At 36.7% G+C, this 24,062-nt stretch overlaps 4 protein-coding genes and 1 long non-coding RNA gene across 6 annotated transcripts in view; 3 read left to right on the top strand and 2 right to left on the bottom strand.

Annotated features, from left to right (window-relative positions):
- Positions 646-5,268, top strand: LOC105169000. Its single transcript, XM_011089247.2, has 3 exons — positions 646-1,111; positions 2,171-3,659; positions 3,780-5,268. Exons 1-3 carry the CDS (start codon positions 811-813, stop codon positions 3,967-3,969), a joined length of 1,980 nt encoding a protein of 659 aa, XP_011087549.1. The 5' UTR covers positions 646-810; the 3' UTR covers positions 3,970-5,268.
- LOC105169001 (pentatricopeptide repeat-containing protein At5g64320, mitochondrial-like) lies at positions 6,925-10,003 on the top strand. Its single transcript, XM_011089249.2, has 2 exons — positions 6,925-9,472; positions 9,649-10,003. Exon 1 carries the CDS (start codon positions 7,100-7,102, stop codon positions 9,287-9,289), a length of 2,190 nt encoding a protein of 729 aa, XP_011087551.1. The 5' UTR covers positions 6,925-7,099; the 3' UTR covers positions 9,290-9,472; positions 9,649-10,003.
- LOC105169002 lies at positions 13,263-16,780 on the bottom strand. 2 transcript variants are annotated; one of them, XM_011089250.2, is made up of 3 exons: positions 16,646-16,780; positions 15,508-15,864; positions 13,263-15,433 (listed from the first exon to the last, which is right to left on the bottom strand). In XM_011089250.2, exons 2-3 carry the CDS (start codon positions 15,855-15,857, stop codon positions 13,447-13,449), a joined length of 2,337 nt encoding a protein of 778 aa, XP_011087552.1. In that variant the 5' UTR covers positions 15,858-15,864; positions 16,646-16,780; the 3' UTR covers positions 13,263-13,446. The 2 variants fall into 2 exon arrangements, with proteins under 2 accessions (XP_011087552.1, XP_011087553.1); XM_011089251.2 differs by lacking the exon at positions 16,646-16,780 and having other exon boundaries at positions 15,512-15,653.
- On the top strand, positions 16,793-17,239 carry LOC110012442. Its single transcript, XR_002287620.1, has 2 exons — positions 16,793-16,942; positions 17,096-17,239. It is a non-coding gene; the product is annotated as an uncharacterized LOC110012442 (long non-coding RNA).
- LOC105169003 (probable L-cysteine desulfhydrase, chloroplastic) overlaps positions 18,146-24,062 on the bottom strand; it is a 6,442-nt gene continuing 525 nt past the window's right edge. The window contains exons 2-3 of the mRNA XM_011089252.2: positions 22,867-24,047; positions 18,146-18,510 (exon numbers count right to left, since the gene is read on the bottom strand). Of these exons, the coding sequence (XP_011087554.1) occupies positions 22,871-24,047 (1,177 nt within the window). The 3' untranslated portion in view covers positions 18,146-18,510; positions 22,867-22,870. The remainder of the gene's footprint in view (positions 18,511-22,866; positions 24,048-24,062) is intronic.

Raw genomic sequence — 24,062 nt, forward strand, 5'->3', positions numbered from 1 at the left:
TTTTTTTTATTTTCTAAATGTCAAGTTAAATTTTGCTTAATTTGATCATGATTTAAGTAATTACGGAATCAATATGAAAAGTTTTAGATATTTTGGTCAAAATTTTTAAATACGTAATTAATATAAATAAAATATGTAATGAAATGATTGTATACTTTTTAAATTTTTTTAAATTTAAATACATTTAGTCAATTGATTTACTAAAAATTAATTAATTGCAATAATTTTAAATTAATGAATAAATAAATATCTTTGTGCTTAAATAATATATTTATGGATATTTTAAGGTATTAAGTCATTACTCATATCTATGAACATTTTAGAATATTAGACCCTATTTATACACACTCATTTAATTTCAAATATTTAAGATAAAATAAAATCTTTTACCCATTAAATAAAATATAAATATGAATTTTAAATATAAAATACCCTACACATTGACGAGCCTGCGTGGGGCAACGACCAACTGCGGTCGTAAGTCCTAATGACGACGCACGCAGTGGGGGTAAATTAATTTCCGCGTATAACATAAAACCCAAGATCCACGTCAAGGTCCACCACCACGCGCTCTTTGCTAAGTCTCTCTATTTAGTCTTCTTCCTTCACACACTGCGTACCATATATATATATATGTATATATTATATCTATACTATATAAATAAGCAAAATAACACAACTGCTCCACTAACCCCCAAACCCAAACCATAAATCCCCTTTTTCCAATGCTATCCTGCGCCTTTTCCGGCCACCGCAAACCCAACCTCGCTCCAACTGCTACTCACGAGTTGATTATTGCATAGTCAGTCAATGAATTCTAATCTGGCTGGGGTGATGGGGGGAGGCGGGCCGCAGTCTCAGCAAGTACCGGAGGCCGCCGAGGAGCAGTACGTCAGGGCGAAGACATCGGTGTGGTGGGACATCGAGAACTGTCACGTGCCGAAAACGTGCGATCCCCACACCATTGCGCAGAATATTAGCTCCGCCTTAATCAAGATGAATTACTGTGGCCCCGTTTCCATCTCCGCGTACGGTGACACCACTAGGATCTCTGCCGCCGTTCAGCACGCGCTTAACAGCACCGGCGTCGCCCTTAATCACGTCCCTGCTGGTAAGCCTCACACTGATGTTGCTCAGATTTGTTGGATCGAGTTGATTGGCTTATTTCGTGATAGTTCTGTATCTTTGTCTAGCTAATTGTAAATTTTTGTTTTTTCGGTGGTTAGATTTTGGTGCTTGGTAGGTCGGCGACTGAGTTGAGAGAGAAGAGTTAAATTTGGTGGCCTTTTTGGAAGTCTTTTAACTTAACGTTTTGGTAGATTGGTTCGATCTTGTGTTCTTAACTGTGATTTATGTGGTTGTGATGGATTTCCGGCTGATTGACAGCTAGAGCACTCCTGATTGCTTTCACGAGTTCTCCGATCTAATAAGTCTTGTTGTTGTTGTTGTTGTGCCCTGTGCCAATGTGATTGAAAGAGAAATGTCTTAAATTCAGTTTGTATCATGTTATTGGCAGAACAAACCCCCCGATATTTCATAAGATATTCATTCTTTTTTTCTCAAGGAATGAAGTAGATTGAGACTCTGAAAGTGCGGTTCTGATGCATTTTCATCTCTTTAAGCATTCATTTGATGGTTTTTCCTGTAAACATATTATTACAATGCTTACAGTTGGATTTTTTGGAAGAAATAAAGAAGAATTCGGGATAAAAGAAAACTAGTAAAAATTGTTCCATGCCTTGGAATACTTTCCAAGGATGTTCTTGCAGCAATCTGTACAGGTAGCATGCCTAAATTTTTCTCATAATTGTTAATACTTTTCCACCAGCCAACACATGGTTGTGTGCCTACAAAAGTGCGTATGTATCATGTATCATGGGCATTAGATACTTGGTTACATTTCCAAGTATTGGTGCAATTGGGCAGTGCTGACTTGCTATTAATGATAACATTGTAAAATTATTGGCAATAGGTCTGTGTGAATGTTGCTGTTGGCTCTTTCATGTGATGCAAGATTGAAAGTAATGGTTGGTATATTGAACTTTTCTTGTCAAAATTAGTTACTGCACAAGGCTTGTTTGCTTCCTGGAGCATGATTGTACAAAATATATTTTTTTATTAGTGTTCACCTTGTGGAATACAACATAATCATGGAATTTTATATGATCAGGTGTGAAAGATGCCAGTGACAAGAAGATTCTGGTGGACATGTTGTTTTGGGCGGTTGACAATCCTGCCCCTGCCAATTATTTATTGATATCTGGAGACCGAGATTTCTCAAATGCTCTCCACCAACTGCGCATGCGTCGATATAATATTCTTCTAGCACAACCGCAAAAAGCTTCTGCACCACTTCTTGCTGCTGCAAAGAGTGTGTGGCTGTGGACAAGTCTATCAGCTGGAGGGCCACCACTTACAAATGTTGAGTATACCCAGTTTGCAAATAATGGTTATGGGTATTCTTCAGGCACTGACTCACAGGTTACAGAATCCATTCACACAACCCAACCTGTGGATTCTTTTCATGAAAGTTTCCATTTGGGAAATCAGAAATTTTCAAATATGGGGAGAGGAACTGACCTAAAATATAAGGGGAAACAAACCCGTAGAAATTTCACTCAGCCTAGCATGCCAAGAACCTCAAACGCCATGGTTGGATCTGAAGAAGATTATAACAATGGCAACTTCCGTCCACCGGCATATGGATACCCTAAGCCATTCAATGATCCCCAGGAATTAACTAGTAATTATAACCCAAAAGTTGCAACTACTGGATCAGGATTCACTTATGCTCCTGGTAATATTGATTCTACGTGGACCAATACTAGTCACCCTCATGGCTCTCATCACATTCACTATTCTCAGTCAGTAAGGGCAAATGGTCACTCTGTTGAACCAACATTGCTGCCAGTTAGTTCTTCATCAACCAATCAGCTTTGGCGTCCTCCTGCTGTAATGCCTCATAGGCCTGATTCTCCCAACTTTACCTCAGGTCCTTCAACATATGTACCTGATATTGGCAATTTAAATATTTCTGAGTACCCCAGACAAGATCGCAGCTCTCCTGCTCCCCAACCACGAAATGGAGGAGAGAAAAGGCAAAACTCTATTGAGTCTTCAAATCGCGTTAGCTTTAGCATTCCCCAAAAAGGATATAATGCACAAAAGAAACCCTTTTATCAAGAAGCACAGACCAGCAGATTCTTCCATGGTAGTCAAGAGATTCCACCACAATTGTCTTCTGCAGTTGGAACTGCCACCATTGCTGTTAATAGCGTGTCTGCAACACCAGGATGTCCGAAACCTCCTGAATATGTACAAGGTCTTATTGGGATCATTCTACTTGCTCTCAACACCCTTAAAAATGAGAAGATTGTGCCTACTGAGGAAAATATTACTGATTGCATTAAATATGGGGATCCCAGGCATCGTAGTACTGATGTTAAGAAAGCTTTAGCATATGCTGTTGAACAGCAGTTGGTAGTACAGCAGCAGTTAGGTAACCTGCAGATGTATGTTGGGAAAAATGAGAAACTGTGGCAGTGCGTGAACCCCTTGGCTGGTAATATAAAGCAGTACTCAAAATCGACATGGGATGAAATCCAGAGATTTCTTTCATCCTCTGCTGGACGATCTGCAATACTGGATACTCAATGCAGGTATGTCATTTGTTGTCTAGGGTGTTGATATTCCTTTTTCTTGTATAATTTGCTGAATGATGATCTATTTTTCACAATCAAATCTATCATGTTTCTTAATCTTCTTCATGTGTTGTTTAGGTATGAGGCAGCTACAATTGTGAAAAAGATGTGCTTAAAAGAGATTTCTTTGGGTGAAATTCTCCAGATTTTACACATGGTAATTAACATGAAAAAGTGGATTATCTGTAATTATCAGTCAGGATGGCAACCAATTAAGGTTACAATTGCAGAGATCAACCCTGATCCAGGGTTGGCTGCTGCTACTTAAGCTCATAAAAAATCATTTTATGGGAGGAGAGAGGGGTAGAAGTTTGTGATATTTTGCTGCATGCGATGTGAATTGGTTTGCATCAGGGATTGGTTATATATGCCCCACTCTTCCCTTTGAATTATAGGCTGCAGAGTAAGCAGCCTGGGATGATAAAGTCGTAGGTATTTTAGTTTCTTGTTGTAGTTCTCCTTTAAGAAAACTTTGATAAGCCGAGAGATTAATTGGGGTTCGATAAGCCGCCCAGACTGTATATTTGTTAGTTACCTGTTAGTGTGATCTTCTATATACGGCGTATACACCTTTTATGAGGAATGCATTCGATGAGTAGTCAGATATGCCGGGTATAGCGTGGAATATTGAAATTGGTTTCCAGTGGCAATTTCTAGATAAATATTTTAGAAGCATTTGGGGTGAGTATAGTTGCTTTTCTCAGTTTGACATCTGAATTTCTGATAGAGAGCGTGATGATTAAAATTTTCGCGAAAGTATGTTGGGAACATACTTAATTGCCTATGGATCTTCGTGACACTATTATTGAAGAAAACCTGAGGGGATAACTTTATGCGCTGTTCCGCAAGATAATATATACATGTTCATCTTGTTTGGCTTGGAGCTCACAGATTTAGGAATCGTGAGGGATTGAAAACTGTGTCAAGGTCTGGGATGAAGAGAGCTCTGGTAAATTCGTCACTTGAATTAAGATGTGGTTTACAAAAACTGGAAATGGATGACTGCAGTAACCCAGTGGACAGGTCGAACCTTGAATAGAAAGAGAAGAATTTAGTATCAACCAAGCCAGACACAGCAAAATATTATCTAGAACATTCTAGTATTATGCCACTTTGTTCAACTTGGAAAATTTTTCTGGCTGTGATCTGTTCTGCACGGTGAATCACAAATTTATCTGGCTTGGATCTGTTTTTTCATTATGAGACTACGAAGGGGCTTCAAGATCAAGCACTTTGTGTCTTTTCTGCACTGTTCAGATAGTTCCGATCTATGTTGCTATCATGGAATGAAACGAGATGATGGATCAGGTAAACTTGAAATTCTAATTCTAGTTATATGTAAATGAAGATGAGTGTATTCAGCTATAATATTTTATGCTTTCTCTTGACGACTCATTAGACTATGTAGCTAAGATTCTAACCTTTGAGATGCTCATGTTGAGCGGAACTCTATTTGTTAAAGTTCCATGTTGCAATCTAGTTTTAAAGGTTAATACCAGTGCTATTGCTTTTGCCTACGGCAACTCCTTTTGTGTTCGAACATCAATATTAAACTGATTGAAATTAATATGTTTTTCTGGGAAGATACTTCCGCACGCCAGTTTGTCTGTCTGATGTTTGCTACTTCCGTTTGTAAGGGTTGATTTTCTATGGATGTTATCCATATAAACTCTGGGGTTGTTGGACTTTGATTGAAGGCTCTGGAATTGTTCATATGAGTCTGGGAAAGTTGAAACGAGTATGAATCTCGATAATCCAGTTAACTATCTAATTACTATCTTCTTCTACGGCTGCATCTTTCTTATTTGTGTAATATTTAGTCAATTTAAATATAAAAAAAATCAAGGGCAGCAAGCAAGCTTGTCCGAGGGAAATATTCAGAGAGCCCGCGTGGGATGATAATAAAATCGTTGGGTACTTCTTAATGGGTTTTGACAATATCAATACATAGCCATCAGACTTCATCCTTTTTGTAACACTTGTCAGTGGCATGTTAAGACAATATTGAGTTATGAGAAAAAGATGAACATAAAGAAGAAAAGAGTGTGTTTGAAGGACAGGTAATGACCGTTTAGAACAAATTCAAATTATATTTCGTTTTCTTTCACATAATATAACAATGAACATTGGACTTTCGAAGATGAATGTTTAATTATATGAATCAAATATTATTTGCTGGTTGTATTTGGTGAAAATTTTTCCGATTTTTACAAATTGCAATAAATAGATGGTTTGAACTAAACCAAACTCCAACAAAATACTTATTGCATAAAAATATAAAGCAACCTTTTGGTGATTGTATTAGAACTTAATTTCATCGTTTGGACTGCAATTTTAATTTGGATAAAGAAGCCAATTAGGTGACTGCAAAAGAAAAATATTTGTAACTTAATGCTACAAGAGAGTAGTAGTAGTCGTCGTCGTCATAGACCATAACATTTCTCACATGTCTCAAAACTTTTCTATTAGTATACACACACTCCCATTCCCATATCATATATTTTGTTATGATAATGCCTCTAATAGAACATTTTTTTCTTTCTTCTCCATTATTATTGTAGTAGAAGTACTCTGTTATAGTTCATTGTGGCAAATGGAAGATGAAATATAAATAGAAACTATTTCGGTTGAGGATTAAGTTAATTATATTTACAACTCCTTCGAATATGTAAACTTATATTTTTTTTGAAATTACACTTACACGTTTTTTAAAAATTCTGTTTTTACACTTGATCCCCTTTCATTAACGTTTTGATGAAAAATGCTAACATAAGCAAAAGAATTTATATAAAATTTAAATTTTGCCCCTCTTTTAATATTCTCATATATATATTCTTGTATTTTATAAAGAGATAAATATATAAATATGAGGTGAGGTTAAATTATTATATTTTATTTTATAAGTACAAAATTATTACATTAGAATGTTAAAATGAATAGTAAAATTGAAAATTGCTAACGTCAATATTTTCATTTAAATCTTAACAACAGGGGGTTAAAGATAAATAATAAATTTTTGAAGGAGATGTAAGTATAATTTTATTTTATTTTATTTTTTTTGAGAAAAATATAATTTTATATTTTTAGAAGAATCTAAGTATAATTAATCTAAATATATATCAAACACACTCTATTACTAAACGTATTAATTGAATCTAACTATAGTATTTTCCTCGAAACTTTATGTATAAATGTACATCTCATCAGTTATTTTAGTTACCGACCATCCCGGTAGCATATTACAGTTCATTTTCGGTTTTCGGGATAAATATTAAACACGGATTATTTTTCTCTAAACCCTCTTTCTCGGCTACAAGGAAACGTAAAAGCTGAATTCCTGTAGAAATCCTTGTATACTTATGTCCGTATATAGAAGAGATTAGTTCTCAGCACCTCCAATGGCTATAAAACTTTCATCTTTGACGCTGTCCAGGAGAATCCCTAACTGGGCTTGTCTGAATGCCCATCTTTCTTCGATATCATGTGCAATTAACTTGCAGTCCACCCAAGAATCCGAGCAAAGCCAATCGAATTCCGCTGAATTTGAAGCAAAGATTCAGTTTTTAAAGAATAGGCTTCATCCCGATAGCTTAGTCTCTGTATTGGAGAGAACCTCTGATTTGAACTCCTCAGTGAAGCTATTCAAATGGGCTTCCCTTCAGAAAACATTCAACCACACAGCAGATACATATCACATGATGATTCTGAAGCTGGGCATGGCCGGAAATGTGGAGGAGATGGAGGGTTTTTGTCATGAAATGGTAAGGGAGAAATGCCGTGGTTTTGATAAGTCTCTTTTGGCTTTGATTGATTCATTTGTTGGTAATCACAGGCTTAGTGAAGCCTTGAGGGTTCTTTATGTTATGAACTCAAGTAGTTTTAAGCCTTCTATAGGCATAATTAATGCATTGATGAGTGCACTTGTGGAAGAAAAGAGAGATTTTAAGGATGTGCTGTTTGTGTATAAAGAAATGGTGAAAGCTGGAATTTGTCCGGATATCGACACCCTCAATTACCTGTTGGAGGCTCTGTTTGAATCTGGGAGAGTTGATACAGCTATAGATCAGTACAGAAGAATGGACAAGAAAGGGTGTAATCCCAATATCAGGACTTTTGAGATCCTCATAAGTGGTCTTGCTGCAAGGAATAGAGTGGAACAGTCGATTGGCATATTGCAGGAGATGTTTGAATGCGGGTGTGAGCTGGACTCTAGATTTTATACTCGTATAATACCTATATTTTGTGGTCTGCAGAATCTAGAGATTGGTTCAAGGTTGTTTAAACTGATGAGAGCTTCTAATATAGCTCCAGATTCTGTCACTTATGGGGCTATGATAAGATGTTTGTGTGAGCATCTCCAAATGGATGATGCGATCAAACTTTTTAAAGAGATGACTGACAGTAGCTTGTTGCCTGATCATCAAGTGTACGTAGATATAATAAATGGTCTTTGTAAATTAAATAAAATCACTGAAGCCCGGAACTTACTGGAAGAGAGAAATCTCATGGATACTTGTCTTCATAACTCAATTCTTGCATCATATTGCAACAGTGGCAATTTTATCTTGGCAAAAGATATGTTCCGTGATATGCTTGGGAGGAGTATAATTGATGCTAGTTCTTGGAATATCCTTATCAGATTTCTCTGTGAGAACTTGGTGATCAACAAAGCGTCGGAGTATGTCTGTAGGATGGTTATTTCTTCTTTCGTACCTGACTCTGCTACTTACTCTGCTCTTATTCTTGGGAACTGTAAAACGGGAAAAGTTGCAGATGCTTTATATTTGTTTGGCCATATTAAATCGAAATATTGGGTTTTGGATTCTGTCTCTTATGCTGAGTTTGTTGAATGTCTTTGTCAGAGGGGAAACATTCAAGATGCTGCTAAAGTGTTTTGCTATATGTGTGATAAAGGTTGTACTCTTCAATTGACCTCCTTCAATATGTTGATTGAGAAAATCTGTGCAAGTGGAGAGGTTAATAGAGCCATCAAATTGTTATCATTGGCATACTCCACTGATGTGGTAGCTTCTTTAGGTGCCAGTTACAACAATATCTTGAGAGGTCTATCTAGGTTGGGCCAGGAAAATTATCTCTGGATGATGCTTGCACAAATGATAGTAATTGGCTGTGCTCTTGATGCGGAAACTTACTGCATTCTCATTCAGTGCATGAGTGCTTTGGATCACATAGGAGATTGCGTTTTTGTTTTCAATTTAATGCTGCGTGAGGACCTAATTCCTGATTCAGAAACATTAGGTTGCTTGTTGTCTTGTTTGGCTAAGTATTCTCAAATGCACTTGATTTTTCCTTCGATTGACAAGCTTGTCTCCATGCCTGAAATTCTTGATTCAACTATGTATAGTGTACTAATTGATAGCCTCTGGAGAGAAGGATACAGAAGTGAGGCAAGCCACTTGCTGGATTTAATGTTGGAAAAGGGTTGGGTCCCAGATGCTTCCACGCATGCATTGCTAATAGGTTCTATTGCAAGAAAGGAAATGGTGGGCAGAAAATCTGGTAGTGAAATATTTAGCATTCAAGACAATGTGAGTTGCATTCTTGAAGAGGGCCTGGGGAAAAGATGATAGATTCATTCTCTTTTCCAGTATAGAGCCATTTATCAAGTCCTTTGGGCCAAGAAACTTGTTAAACTACGGCACACTTTTGTGTATTACAAGCTCCACAGTTAATGTGGATGGAGCTAGCATCCTTGGCACATAAGTGTTGAGATAGGATGATGGGGAATCTGAAGCGCAACCTTTGTACAGGTTAGTTCATCTTCTGTTTTCCTTTATCTGTGAAATCTTCCAGCAAAACTGTTGGTTCTCTTTGCCTTTTCTGTTGAGGTGATCGGACAGGGACAAATCTAATATATACTTCATCATGCTATGACAATCATAGAAATGCATGCTTTAATGCTTTGGAGCTCTTATTCCCATTCCAGGTAGACTACTTTTTTCTTGAGGAACTATCAATCTTGGATACTCATGGATCTTGCGAAAGGAATGCTGGACTATTCCCTGTGTTGAGCCAAGAACGTCATCACATCTAGTTCTATTGTTTTGCCGAGCTTGCAGTTCCTATATACTTCAACTGAATCTTTCTTCTCAACAAGTGTACACATAGTCATGCTTTCTTGTCACACGACGAAGTTGTGTGGCAGAGGGTCTTGGTGGGGTGAGGATGATTTGCCCCACCAGTGTTTAGTGGTAGAACCTCTCATTCTGCCGATCCGCCAGATGGATTCTTCTTTCTTTGGTGTGTGGGAGGGATAATACTAATAGACCATCTTCACTCCATTCTTTCTGCTGCTTCTCTTAACATCTTTCCGCACTAACAATTACAAACAAATCAAGATCCAAATCTCCATCTTTGTCAACAATTTAGGGTATTTATAATTTTTCTATCAATGAGAATTTATTTATAATTATAATTAATTTTAGAAGACTATGAACTTAAATCCAACAAATACTCGTAACAATTTTTTCATATCCTATTCTATAAAAGATGCATAAGGTCTTACTCAAATTATACCAAAAAAATTGGGTAGAGTTTGGGTCTTACTCACTTTAGATCTATTTGTTTTTTTTTTGCAATATGTTTAAAAGATTATAATTTCTTAAATTTTAAGTTTACATTCAAGTCAAACAATGTATGTTACTAATTTAACTTATTAGTGAATTTTCATAACCCGTTGATCGATAAATTAAAACTAATTACTTAAAGTTCAATAGGTGCAAATTGAGAAATTTAAATAATAAATTTGATTATATCCAAATGACGAACCGATATTATTAAAATCTTTAATAAGAATTTTAAATTTATCCAAATAATGGATCAAGAATATTAATTTATTATGAAATCGAGACAAGTTCAAAGTAAAAATAAAGACGTAAGAGTTGATAAAAATAAATAAAATAAAGTATAATATATCGAACTTTCATTTAGATCTCTTAAGTATCATTTGAATTTGTATTTGCATTCAGCTTTGATTTGATGAATCTTTAATACTTTGAATTCAAACAAAATTTATTTATTTCATGTATTAGTCAAATTTAACTAAATTAGGTTAATTCGTATTTTTTTATTTCCCGAATGTCAAGTTAAGTTTTGCTAATTTGATCATAATTTAAGCAATTACGAAATCAACATAAAAAACTCTAGCATATTTGGTCAAAATTTAAATACATAATTAATATAAATAAAATATGTAATGAAACGATTGTATACTTTTTTAATTTTTTAAAATATCAAATACATTTATTTGATTGATTTACTAAAATTTAATTAATGCAATATTTTTAAATTAATGAATAAATGAACATTTTTGACTTTAGACAATATCAATGCCCATAGGAATTTTAGAGATTAAACACTATTTATACCCATTATTTTAATTTCATGAGTCTAGGGTAGGGCAGAGTCTTTTACCCATCGAATAAGGTATGGGTATGGATTTAAAGTTATTTTTTAAGTATGTATAGGGTAATACCCTATTCATTAACAAGCTTAATTGGCACGTGGATAAGTAGGCCATGGAAGAAGTTCATAGAAGTCTCAAAGTTTTCTTACTATCTTATTAATGTTCTCAGCATCCACAAAGATGAGATGACGTTATTTTGACAACGCAGAGGATTGTTTTCCTACAATTTACTCTTACACACACAGTTAGAAAATTCCCGTGAAAGCCAAAGTCGAAGATAATAGTATAAGTAGCTATGGTTGGTGTGGGATTATATGTCTTGCACCAAGGGTACCAACAACCGCAGTACCAGCCAGCATTATAAGCAAAACTGAGTGTCACTAAGCAAGTTTCTGCGGCAAGGGGCAGGGATGCTAGCTACAACCCAAGTGCAACAGTGGAATAGAGTACAAAGTGAAACTAAGTATATATAATAACCAAAAAGACAATGTCCTGTGAATAGCTTCCACTTCCAAGTGCACTTCAACAGGTAGAACATGTGGTCGCCACGAGAGGGAACATTACCATGTCATTCTAATTCTTATAAGCTCGTCTAACCATGGGTCTTGGGAGATCGCACTACCCCTGTGATCCAAATGAGTAAACCTCACCTGAGGAATGGTCATGATTTCATAGGGAAATCTAGCTCTTTCCAACTCAAAGTGAGGACCTGAAAAACCCGATATCCTAGCACTTCCGTACCACGTATCAAAACACACTACTAATAACAGACTCCCTACGCCATCAGCTTATCAAAACATAAGGGGAATGAAGGTTTGTATACTGAACGATGCAAGAGATTGAATAGGTGAGTCCTAGGAATAGAACTCAAAATGTAGAGTTGGCAGCAAGGAAAGAAGATGACAGGGTTTCCCAACTCTAGTATCAGGTGGTCTGTCCCCCACCTATAGTATCTACTCAATAAAACAAGCAATGCAGCCTTCCTGTTAAAAAACCAGTAATCCATCACCTAACCACAAACCAAAACAGACACCAAAAACAATGTATCCCGATAAAATTGCGTAAGTCACATGAAAAAGCATCCCAACCTGCACTCATACTGCAGTTGAAAGAGAAAAAGTCTGAACAGCACTCCAGTGAGTGCTCAAGAATACTTTACCAGGACCAACACTTCCAAATAACTTGGACTATTCCGCTAATCTCAAATTAGCAGTTGATAGCTACACCTTTATGGTGCATCTGTTTTGTTCAAGAAAGCATTTTGGTGTCCATATTACTACTTCCCCTTTTGTTTTTTGGATTTATATATAATAATTATCTGTAGCCATCCTGTTGAAACAAAATTGGCCTACAACTGAAATTTCCAATAATGATCGATATCCCATAAACCACTCAAACAAGGCACAAGCAGCTAATGCTAAGATATCCATACCCCCTCTAGTGAAAAAAAAAAAAAATCTAAGCATGTCTAGATGGTTTGAGTTCTCTAGTGATCTGAGGTATTCATATACATTTAACAGCTTTAGCTAAAGCCAGACTGAACGGAATTTCAGAAACAGAGTACAAGAGGAAGCAAATTATACTCGGTCAGAGACCTCCAATCCACAAGAGCATTGACATTAGACGACACATATACAAGACACAAATTTATGTTAATAAATAATAAGGAATATAACATTACCTTCAATCAGAAGGCAATCTACAGCTGCTCTTGCACTCAAGGGGAAAAGAATAGCGTATCCATATCTACCAATTGTTTATAACAAGTGGATTTGTTAAAATAGACATAGTTACCCATTAATCCAATTTGAGATCATCTGGAGGGAATCAGATCATTAAATTTATAGATGAAACATATATATCTCTGTGGAACTAATACTAAGTCATTGATAAGAATTAATGAAATTATGAAAGTAGTCTTTCAATAATTGCTAGCGGCCAATATATTCTAGTTCCTAAAGTTTTTCTCAATATCATTTACATGAAAGTAATTGGTCAAAATGATGAACACAACTAAATTTTCAAATTCACTTACATGAAACACTCAGCAGACTGACCTAAGTTTCAGCAAGTAAAACAGATAACAGCTAGAATGTATGTCAACTTAACTACAAAGGATTACGATAAACCTTAGATGACACCAAACTACACAGATCATACATATGCATTAATTTTGAGAACAACAGCATAGAAAATGTAGTTGCACCGAACTGCTTCCTGTCCTCTTATTGAGGTTAGCAAGGATGTGTTGGTTATTGCATGTCCAAAGACAGTAAATAGAATCTAAACTAGCTCTGCCAGAAACATCTACTTACAAGCCTAACACTCCAACAAAAGCTCTTTACAATTCGACTTGTTGTGGCCAGTACCCTTGCATCTACTGCATAGGAATTGCCGTTTTCCCACATCTTGTGAGCCAGTTTTTTTAGTAGTAGGCCGTCCAGGTGGACGACGAGTTGGGGGAGGGGTTACAGTTACTGCAAGCTGAGAAGTGCCCTTCTGAAAAGGGCCATTTACATTTGAAATAGGATGTACTGACTGAGAATATGTTGTTCTGTAACTCTCAGTTGTGAAGTATCTGGAACAATAATCATGTGGGTCTCGGCCAAGACAACCAATGACAGCAATTGCATGAGAACAAGGCAATCCAGTAAGCTGCCAACCCTTACAACTACAATCACAGTTATCAACATCAACAACTTCAACAGTCTCTCCACGAACCTCAAATCTGTTACCAGCTGATATTAATACCTGAAGTGTACTAACTTTAGCACTTTCCTTCTCTAGTCTGTCTTCCATCGAGGGAGTCAACCTTCTCAGCCAATCAATAGATTCTGAACGGCGAGAATAAATTAGTTCCATAATTTTATTCCGTATCGCATCAACCATCTGCGTTATGGGCAATTCATGTGCATCGCGTACCCAGTTGTAGAACAGCTCCCCAAAATTTGACGTCATATGGTTATATCGTGCACCCTGGAAGAATGCATTTGCCCAGTGAACGGGCTCGCTTTGCATGATCCAATTATGTGCTTGGACTGAAATATTTTTAATGCTTTCGACACATCTATGAAAACCTTCAGGCGTAGGGGCATGAGCAGCACTGAAAAAATCCTCAACCATAAGACGCTTCACTTCATGAGAAAATTTTCCCTTCAAATCTCTAAGAAACTGCTCAGACAGATAGCGCAGGCAGAAACCATGGTGAACATCCTCATTCTGAAAAATTCCAGCAATTGACTCTCTCAATCCCTTTTCTCTATCAGCAACAAAAGTTAATCCATGACAATTTGACAGAGCAGTTTTTAGTTGTTGTAGAAACCATCGCCAGTTTTCATCAGATTCTGTGTCTACAACAGCAAAAGCAACAGGGAAGAATCCATCGTCCCCATCAGCAGCTGTAGCAGCCAACAGAGATCCTTGGTATTTTGACTTCAAAAATATGCTATCCAGAAAAAGCAAAGGACGGCAGCCATGTTCAAAGCCATATAAAGAAGCATGAAAGGAAACAAAGAGGCGATGAAAGCTTGAGTCTTCTTTAGTAGTGAATGTAGCTAGACTTCCTGGATTTGTTTCCATTATCTTCTCACAGAAAAATGGTAACTGACTATATGCCTCTTTATAAGAACCCTGAAGCTGCTCCTTGGCGATCTCTTTGCCCCGCCAAGCCTGAAAGTAGTTTAGCTGGATTCCATATTGCTGTTTGATGTCATTGACAATGTCCTTCGGCTTATAGTTTGGGAAAACTGAAAGTTTTTCCTTGATGATACTAGCAACCCAACTTCTTGTTGCCTTATAACCATTTGTTCCCATGGAACCTTCACATGTATGTGTTGGAGTCATTTTCTTAATGCAAATCAGTGGGGTGGTCGACAACCTTGATGCGTGAATTCTCCAAGGACAGCCCTCTGATTTGCATTTTACAGTTACACGATCACTATCATTCTTCTTGTACTTAAAAGCAAACTGATGTGCAATGGCATATTTGCGCAATGCCTCGCGAAATTCATGTACACTATTGAACCTTTGGCCCACACCAGTAATATTGTCCTGCCACTTCTCTGCGACTTTAGCATGCTTTTCACTGTAGGAACCAACAAAAGAAATTGGCATAGGCATTTCAGTAGGTACAGAAATCTCAGTTGGTACATCAGTTTGCGCCTCGTCATGGTTGGCATCACTGACCATATCAAAAGTGGCATCAAGCAGAAGACCAGGCTCACTTATATCATCCACAGCATTGTTCATCATAGTTTGGGAAGCATTAAGGGGAACGGCAGCTTCAGACAAAGATGTCCTACTTGACCTGCAAGATAGAATACCAACATTTTCATGCACAGTGCACAAAATTTCCAGGATATTTGATAGTAAAAGGACTACCTACTGCCCGGCATGTAGGACGCTTCAGGGGCAACAATTTCTTCCATCACAACATAAATCTCTGCAGTGTCAGAGTCGCTATGAAATTTGATCATGCGTTTGAGATCTTTGTCATTGGAGATGCTGATAAGGGTCTTCTTGTTCCCTGGAAGAAAGTATTTGATCGACATGGTAGCAAGATTGCAATTAAACATCTCTGCTACCTCCAACTTGAAATCCTTAAACTTCATTTTGTTATCAACTTCCATAGCATGGGCATCACCACCTTCATAAGAAAGTATACCATCGGCACTGGTCTCAAATTTACCACCTGACTGACAAATGACTATAACTTTCTTCTCAGCCATCATTAGGTCACTGTTTAATGGGACAATCATCAGAAAACAGTACTAAACATGGATGAATTGAATGGCAAGAAATGTGATTTCGAAGTATCTATAGCATGCCACAATCAACTCCACTGACCCCAATTAACAATCAATTTAACCTAAAAATTTCGACATTCCTAAACCTTTTATCTAAATTGTAAAATCATCTAAGATTAACTTTCTACAGCTTAGGGGCTAAACATAGGTGTAATTCTAGAGGAGAAATGCATCAAGCAAAAGGACCTCCTCAGAGGGCAATAGAGTACAGAGATATTCTGTCAGATGCAAAATCTGCACCTGTCCAACTATAAACAGGTATTATCTCCAATTTCTGCATACACACCTCAAGTAATAACCACTCCAATGCCCTACATAGGAACGGGCAGACAATCAAGTACACCAAAAGAGTAGAGAAAACGGAATATAAAAAATCACAAGCACGGACTTTGAAGCACAACCACCGAAAATTATTGAACGTGTAACTTCGGAACAGTAACCTTGCAGTTGATTAGGAAGCAGTTACTACAATTATAACTTAAGCAAAACACAATCTTCAAACATCAGGAAAAATGAGAATCACAATTTCATACCCCTAGAGTACTTGCAACGCGCTATAGCCAAGAAAGAGAGAGAGATAGAGAGTTCATAAACAAAGAGCGAATACAACAGCCAAAAAATTTCAAAATCATCGAGTCTGGAACTAACAAAACCTACAAACCCTAAAAACGACAATAACATGATTGAAGTGGTAGAAGACAGCAGATTGTTACCAATATCGAAATCGTCGCCTTCAGCCGATCTGGGCTCAGCAATTAGCAAAAGGGTTCCTCAAGAAAGACCAAAAATTTAAAAAAAAAAAAAAAAAAAAAAAAAAAAAAAAAAAAAAAAAAAAAAAAAAAAAAAAAAAAAAAAAAAAAAAAAAAAAAAAAAAAAAAAAAAAAAAAAAAAAAAAAAAAACTCCAGCAAGAAACAAGAAGTGAAGGGAAGGAAGGTCGTATTTGCATATGCGGAAACTGAGGGTGAATGTTTGTGCAAGGAAAAAAGTGATAAAAAGAGAAATGAAAGAGGTATTACAAATAAAAAAAAAAAAAAAAAAAAAAAAAAAAAAAACTCCAGCAAGAAACAAGAAGTGAAGGGAAGGAAGGTCGTATTTGCATATGCGGAAACTGAGGGTGAATGTTTGTGCAAGGAAAAAAGTGATAAAAAGAGAAATGAAAGAGGTATTACAAATGATTTTGTTTATGAAATGTGCAGAGAGAAAAGGGGTGGGTTGGGTGAGCACTGTGTAGAGAGAGAAATTGGATGGAAGATATTCAACGAGTAGGGGGAGGTGGAAGGGGGCAGCCACGTCGTTGCGCCGTCACCCATTCGCCCCAAAATCCAAATCCAATCATATTTCGCTTCGCCTTTTGCTTTCGCCAATTTAAGGAACACACCATATTGCGTTCTCTCTCTCCCTCCAGTCAAAGTTTAATTTCTTCGTTGTTTTTTTTGGCGGTGGGGTTTGGGTCCTGGAGGTGGGTGGGGGGATGACATATTATCTTTAAAATTAAGACTAGAAAACACCTTTTAATATTAAGAACTTATAATGTATGAAAAATAATCTACACCTTACCCAATAAACCAAAAATATATATATATATATATATATATCACCAGAAAAATAATCTACACCTTACCTGATAAACCAAATATATATATATATATATATCACCAAGTACTAATTATCATGGCAACCTGAGATGATTGTTGCATTTGGAGTAAAATTTCAAATATATCGAGTGTTTCACCTTTTAATGATTTTGTTTATGCTGATTCAGTGGTTCATAATTCTATATAAGTATTCACGTAGTGAGCATCGATAAATTTAAATATTTTTATTATGTCAATAGTTCTTTTTTACCGGTCAAATTAGGAAAAAAAAAAAATAGAAGAAGAAGAAAAAGAAAAAACACTAAGATGCATGTTATTGTTCAAACATCAAAGGTTGATTACATTTTTAACTACTATTCAAAGTTCTGCGAGCAGTACATACAGGTACAACAAATTACAGAGGTTTGCCTGAGAACTTCCGCATAAGCTCTTTCTCACGTCAACAGCGTCTGATCGGGAATGCTCGTGCCTCCCCACATTGTGCCTATATAAAGCATTTGAATGTTGAAATGCTCGGGTTTACAAGCATATCAGGTACTTATGCTGATTCTATGAAACGCATTTCTAGCTATCAATGGGCATATGCCATACTTACTAGTATAAACAGTGTAAGAACATAGACAATGTATGAAGTGTATATTAAGCCAGAAAATTGGTGCTTGAATTTGCTGAGAACTTCATGCAAATCATAATTGATGTCCAGCTGAACATATACAAAGACATGAGCAAAAGAACCAATACATAAATTGTTCAAGCCATTTGTTCACGGCAGAGACCTCTACTCATGACCCTAACCTGCAAGCTAACATTATTTCTTCAGGGAGTTCTACACGGAAATGCTATGACAGTAAGGATATCATGATATCCTTGCCTTCCACATTTTCTAAGTTCAAAGGTCGGCATTGCTCATGGATAATAAGCATTGAAGCTAGACACTGCTCTTGCTTTGTGGAGAAGTATATAGAGTAATGTCCCCCATAAGCTGTCAAGTAGGAAAACAATGAAGTCAGGCATCTTTTTCCCTGTGAAGTCAATTGCATTTGAATAGCATGTGCATTACTTTACTCGCTATCAAAGATCTCGGACAATTGGAGGTGCAAAAATAAATGAATATAGTATGTTAATCGGAGAAGAAATAAAATTCGTGTAGAAGATTATATGAAAGCAGATCAAAAGCAAGTAGTTCTCATATAAAGCAGTCTCCAGATTTTTGAAAATCATCAGAACAAAAATAAAATAATACCCTCACAAAGACACCAAAATGCACAGCTTAAAGAATAGTTAATATACACCATATCTTCTCATTTGATGTACACATTTTCTTGGCCAGTAAATACATGAATTAGCACCATAAACATGTGCAAATAGCAGTTTCTTCTGCAATCATTTTATTTACAAGGTTTGTTTCCCATAAAAGAAAGAGGTTAATGGAGTTGAGTTATAAGGTTCATTTTAGAAAAGGAATTTGAAATTATGAATTTTGCTTCGTAAGTATTTTTTTCAAAAGAAAAAAAAAGGGGGGGAGGGGGGAAGAACAGAAGCCCAAAAGTAGCTGATAACTTTGTTTTATATAAACACAAGTAGCTAAACATCAAGTAACTTTTCAATTTTTGACAAATCAATACACAAAACTGACAAAGAACTTATTGATTTGTTCTTTAACAGAAACAGAGTAACCGAATTTAAACACATGACCATACAGTAGTTTGTACTTTGTCTCACCACATGATTTAACTTGAAAATTTGTGCTGAGGAAGAGTTACCTTTGGCTTAGGTCATCAGATGAAAAAGTAAGGGCATTATAAAGGACAGATTTCAAAGCTGGAGTCAGGTGATAGAAGAGCAGTTTCTGATTGAATAATTGCGTTCAATACTAAATAAAAGAGAAGATTATGCAAAAGAAAAACACACTTACGCAAAGGCATATCATTGCCTCAGTAATAAGAGACGAGAGGTTCATTTAATGGGAAACAGCCAAATAATTATTCAACTTGTATTAGAAAGAATCATTATACATATTATTGACATTTTATTTTTCTAATGTCATCGAGTTCTCTGCACTAATTGCTTGAACAGAAAGTCCACAAGAGATTTTAACAAAAAGCCACTAACAGCAGATACTCTTCCCTGGTTTGGCAGGAAACAGTTGATACTTTCTCTTTTATGAAGGCTTGTCTGATCTTTTGACATACTTGGGGGATAAATAGATTATTTACAGATCATGTGATTCAGCGCCCATTGACTTGATGCAGACATCTCCAGAAAGAGGGGAAAATATGTGTATATTGCTCTACAAATGGTGAAGTACATTTCTCATCTGGAACATATCTCGTAACTCCTATATCCTAAACGTATTGCTCTGATACCTCTTCGAAATGCCCCAAACTAAGGCTCCCGACTAAACTAATAATGTGACATCATAATTTCCAGTCAATACTTTTTAAGGGTAACACCATAAAGATTTACCATACTCTCACTTTTCAGTTCTCGTGAAAAAATTCTATTTCAAAAAGCACCTCCTAGAATGTGACTGACTAGAATCTTATGAGGTGCAGAGCAGGTCATAATCATGGCAGGATTGCCAGTTTTGATCTCAGAGCTCATGGGTTCCTTTCAGTGAGGGTTTCTTAAATGCACTTAGTTTAACCCAACAATTTGTTTTTGAAGTTTTCAAAACTATCCACTCTCTTCATTTCTTAATGAGCAGACATTTCATTGGGTGCAAGTCATGCTATTCAGAATGTCAAATAAATCAAAAGAGACCAAAATATATAGCACACAGACATGTCGAAATCTATATAATACTAGGTGCAACGATTCTCATATGTATCGTTTATCTCTCTCATGGAAGTGCATGCCAGACACACAGTAAACATCATTGTGTGAGAGAGGCACAAAATCATTGCTGCTGTTGAATAAAAAGAGAGGAAAAGCGTTTCGGAGTGCAAACACCCCATAAATTAAAACTGAATAATTAATCATTTGTGGCAGCCAGAACACATTATTCACAACCTAGAGTTTCCTTTATGATTAGGGGAGAGATTCACAACCTTTTAGCATTCTATATGGTTTACAAATTACATTATCTTTCTGATAATGATTATACAAAGAATGCATCATTAAATAAATTATTATAGAACATTGGTTGGTCGTAGGTTTGAAGGATATATTCCTGATGTATATGAAAGATCTGACTTCCAATTTCCTTCTTCTACACTCACTAAAAACCATTTCCATGAAAATTTCAGTTTTTTTCCTCTGTTAGTCTAGTTGTAATTGACTCCCAAATAATCAACTTTAAGAACAATTATTTTTTCAATCAGCTTCTCCCAACTAAACCAAACAACACAATAGCTTAAATCGTGATTAGATCAGTTTTTCAATTTTCCCTAAACCTAAAAGACATGCATCAAGTTGATATCAGAATATTAGTACTCTTGCCTAATTCTACTTCTGTCCTTTCTCTTTCTTAAAATGATTGCTCTATCAAAAATGAAAAAAACTAATTCCCAAATCTTTTCATTTTTTCCAAGTTTTGGTTATACCACAATCAAGTTAATATTTGTTGCAAGTCAATTGCCATAGTTTGTTTCTACTTGAAGTGGACGCAATCATATTCATGCTAAATTTGATCCGTACCACCTCACATCTATTGCAAGGGTAAATCAGAAAAGAATAATTATATCCACTCCACCACTCATAATTAGCTCCATTGTTCTCTGACTCCCTCTCAATTTGGGCTGGCAAAAGAACCCCCTGTTACCACCACACAAACAACTTCAATATTTGAAGCTTCTAGCTTTTAACTTCTCTTGATCATAATCACAAAAATGAGCACATCAGATATCAAATAAAATGGCAAATGATAACCATCTAAGGATAGGTTTTACCAGACTTAACCAAATTATTCAAGGATCTTATATTATGGTGGCTGATAAAGTCCCATAACATGGCGCACTGGTGCTAGCACTTCTAAAATAGTTATAATGGTATTATTACAGTAAATGCATTACTAACATCTCATTCACATCACTCCCACTATCACAATGCTATAAGAAGGTCATATCTCAGTTAATTATGTCACAGAATGTTACAAAATAAAAGAATACACTGTTGATTAAACCGTTGAGTTCCTGCCATGTAGATTTTCTTTCCAGAGCTAGCATATGCTTTTATTTCTTACAAGCATCAAACATGACATAGAATAGGGGGCTCCACTGAGTTGATTACAGCTGAGAATAATGGTAAGATGAGCTGGAACAATTTGGAACAGATAGGATATTTTTAGGTACTTGATTATAGCTTAGGATTCAAGAGTAGGAAATTCCTACCCAAAACGAGTTTAGCTAAAGCCAAATGAGAGAATAGGTCAATAGGGTACTTTATAATGATTTGAGCAAACACTGCATACTAAGCTGTCTACTCTCTACGCCCGACCTCTCATTATCTTATCTTATCTTTCTTTCAACTTTTGTTCCTCCCTTCACTACTTAAAGTGGTCTTAATTCTGTCATTTGATCTAGAATATAGCGCATAATTCACTGTTCTCTCAGGCAATTGCGACGAAAATGCATAAGCAGCAGTCTTAGGGACTTTTAATCCCCTTCCCAGCCCCTAGAGCTCCACTATCTAAACAACTGCATCCTATGGGTCCACATATCTATCCATTCCTTTTCCTAAATGTCCACGATATTTCCTTCCATTTTTCACCTAAAAATTTCAGCTGAGTTGTTTCTACTAGGAAAGTTTTCACACACTTTATGAATTAATGACCATTGTTCATAAACATTGAGCTAATAGCATGACAATAGCTGCATAATGATGTTTAACTCATCTTTATACAGAAGAAACCTAGACGTCAATAACTAAATCACTAACCTTTAATGAAAGACTTTGGCATTAGAAAATGAAATTTATCAAATTTGAAGTGAGATGACATGGTAGAGATGGTAAGATACATTAGCATGTGTATTGTGATCTAGATTACGAAATTATGTCCATACAATTCTGAACGCATGGTCATGGCCCAAGTAATCCAACGGTGTTTTAGAGACAATAATTGAATGTTGACTAATAAAATGTCAAGTACTCCCAAGAAAAGTAAAATAGCACTATAAGCTACCAATAGCTGCAATAATTGCTAATCTGGCATAATATAGTGAATAATTACCACTTACCATAAATGAAAGACAAGGAAATTAGAAAGTAGACAAACCTCAAGCATTTAGAAGAACAAGCTTCAGAAAATTAAACAAATCAAGAAGATATGTTGTTCATTGAAGCAATTAATAATAATTAACTGTATCTAATGGTAGAAAGAGCAAGAGAAAATGAGTACCTTCCTATTTGTAGAAAAGAGCACAAGTAACTCCATCTTTCACTAACTTGTTCACAGCATCCCTAAGCCTATAGTAATCCTCAACTACATTGTACACCTGATGAGAAATTCTCGCATACCCAGTTGTTGGGTCAACCTCCCCCTCCACTGATGCCCTATAGTAAATTGGCACTTCAACATTAAAACACTCCCTCAAATGCTTTCTTAACTTTAATGCATCTGAACTGCTCGTGATGCCCAAACAAGCAGGCATTCCCACCATAGCCATACTCGAGCACATCTCTGGGGGTGCCCCCAACTCTGTCCCCCATGCCTCCACCAACATTTGGGCCATCTCAACAACAGTCTCATGATTCCTCCTCATTATCCCCTCAATCCCACCATCGAACCTGCTAACAAATTCCATCACCTCCGGCAACACAAGTTGTGGGCTGTAATCTCTCGTCCCAGTCCACGAACTTTCTATTGCCAGCCCATTACCATACTCGTGAGACACCACAGGGTGGTGCAAGTCTGACAATTCATCACACATCTTACAGTACAAAAATGCAACAGCTGGAGGGCAAAACATCCACTTGTGCAAGTTACTTGTGTAAAAGTCAGCACCTATATCCTTCACATCTATCTCCACATTTCCAATGGCATGCGCCCCATCAACAAAGATCCTATCAACGCCTTCATCTCTACACATTCTAACCAGTTCTTTCACAGGTATGATCACAGAAGGCATAGAAGTAATATGATCAATGATGGCCAACCTAATTTTCCTACCATTTGCTTTTCCCATTTGAAGGGCCTTTTGAAATTCACAAACAATCTCAGAACTAGATTTAACAGGGAAGGGAAGATGAACCTCGATCACGTGGCCACCAGCACGCGAAATGTAGGCCTGTACGGACTTCTTCACGGCGCCGTAGGCGTAGTGGAGGATGAGGACAGCGTCACCGGCCTGAAAAAGGGAGGAGAAAAACGACCAAGTGGTGTGCTGGAGGACGATGGCGGCGGCGGTGGTGGCGTTGTCAACGATGGAGACTTCATCGACGTTGTCGGCGTTGATCAGGGTCTGAATCAGGCGGCGGGTCCGGAGGATGGAGGGCTTAAGGGTGTGGAAGTAGAAGTAGTCGGGCTGGCGGAGGTACAGGAGCTGGTAGCGCTGCTGGGCAGCCATGATGGTGGCGGGGGGAGAGGCCAAACTT

This window comes from Sesamum indicum, linkage group LG8 (assembly GCF_000512975.1).
Source record: "Sesamum indicum cultivar Zhongzhi No. 13 linkage group LG8, S_indicum_v1.0, whole genome shotgun sequence".
NCBI classification, from domain to species: domain Eukaryota; kingdom Viridiplantae; phylum Streptophyta; class Magnoliopsida; order Lamiales; family Pedaliaceae; genus Sesamum; species Sesamum indicum.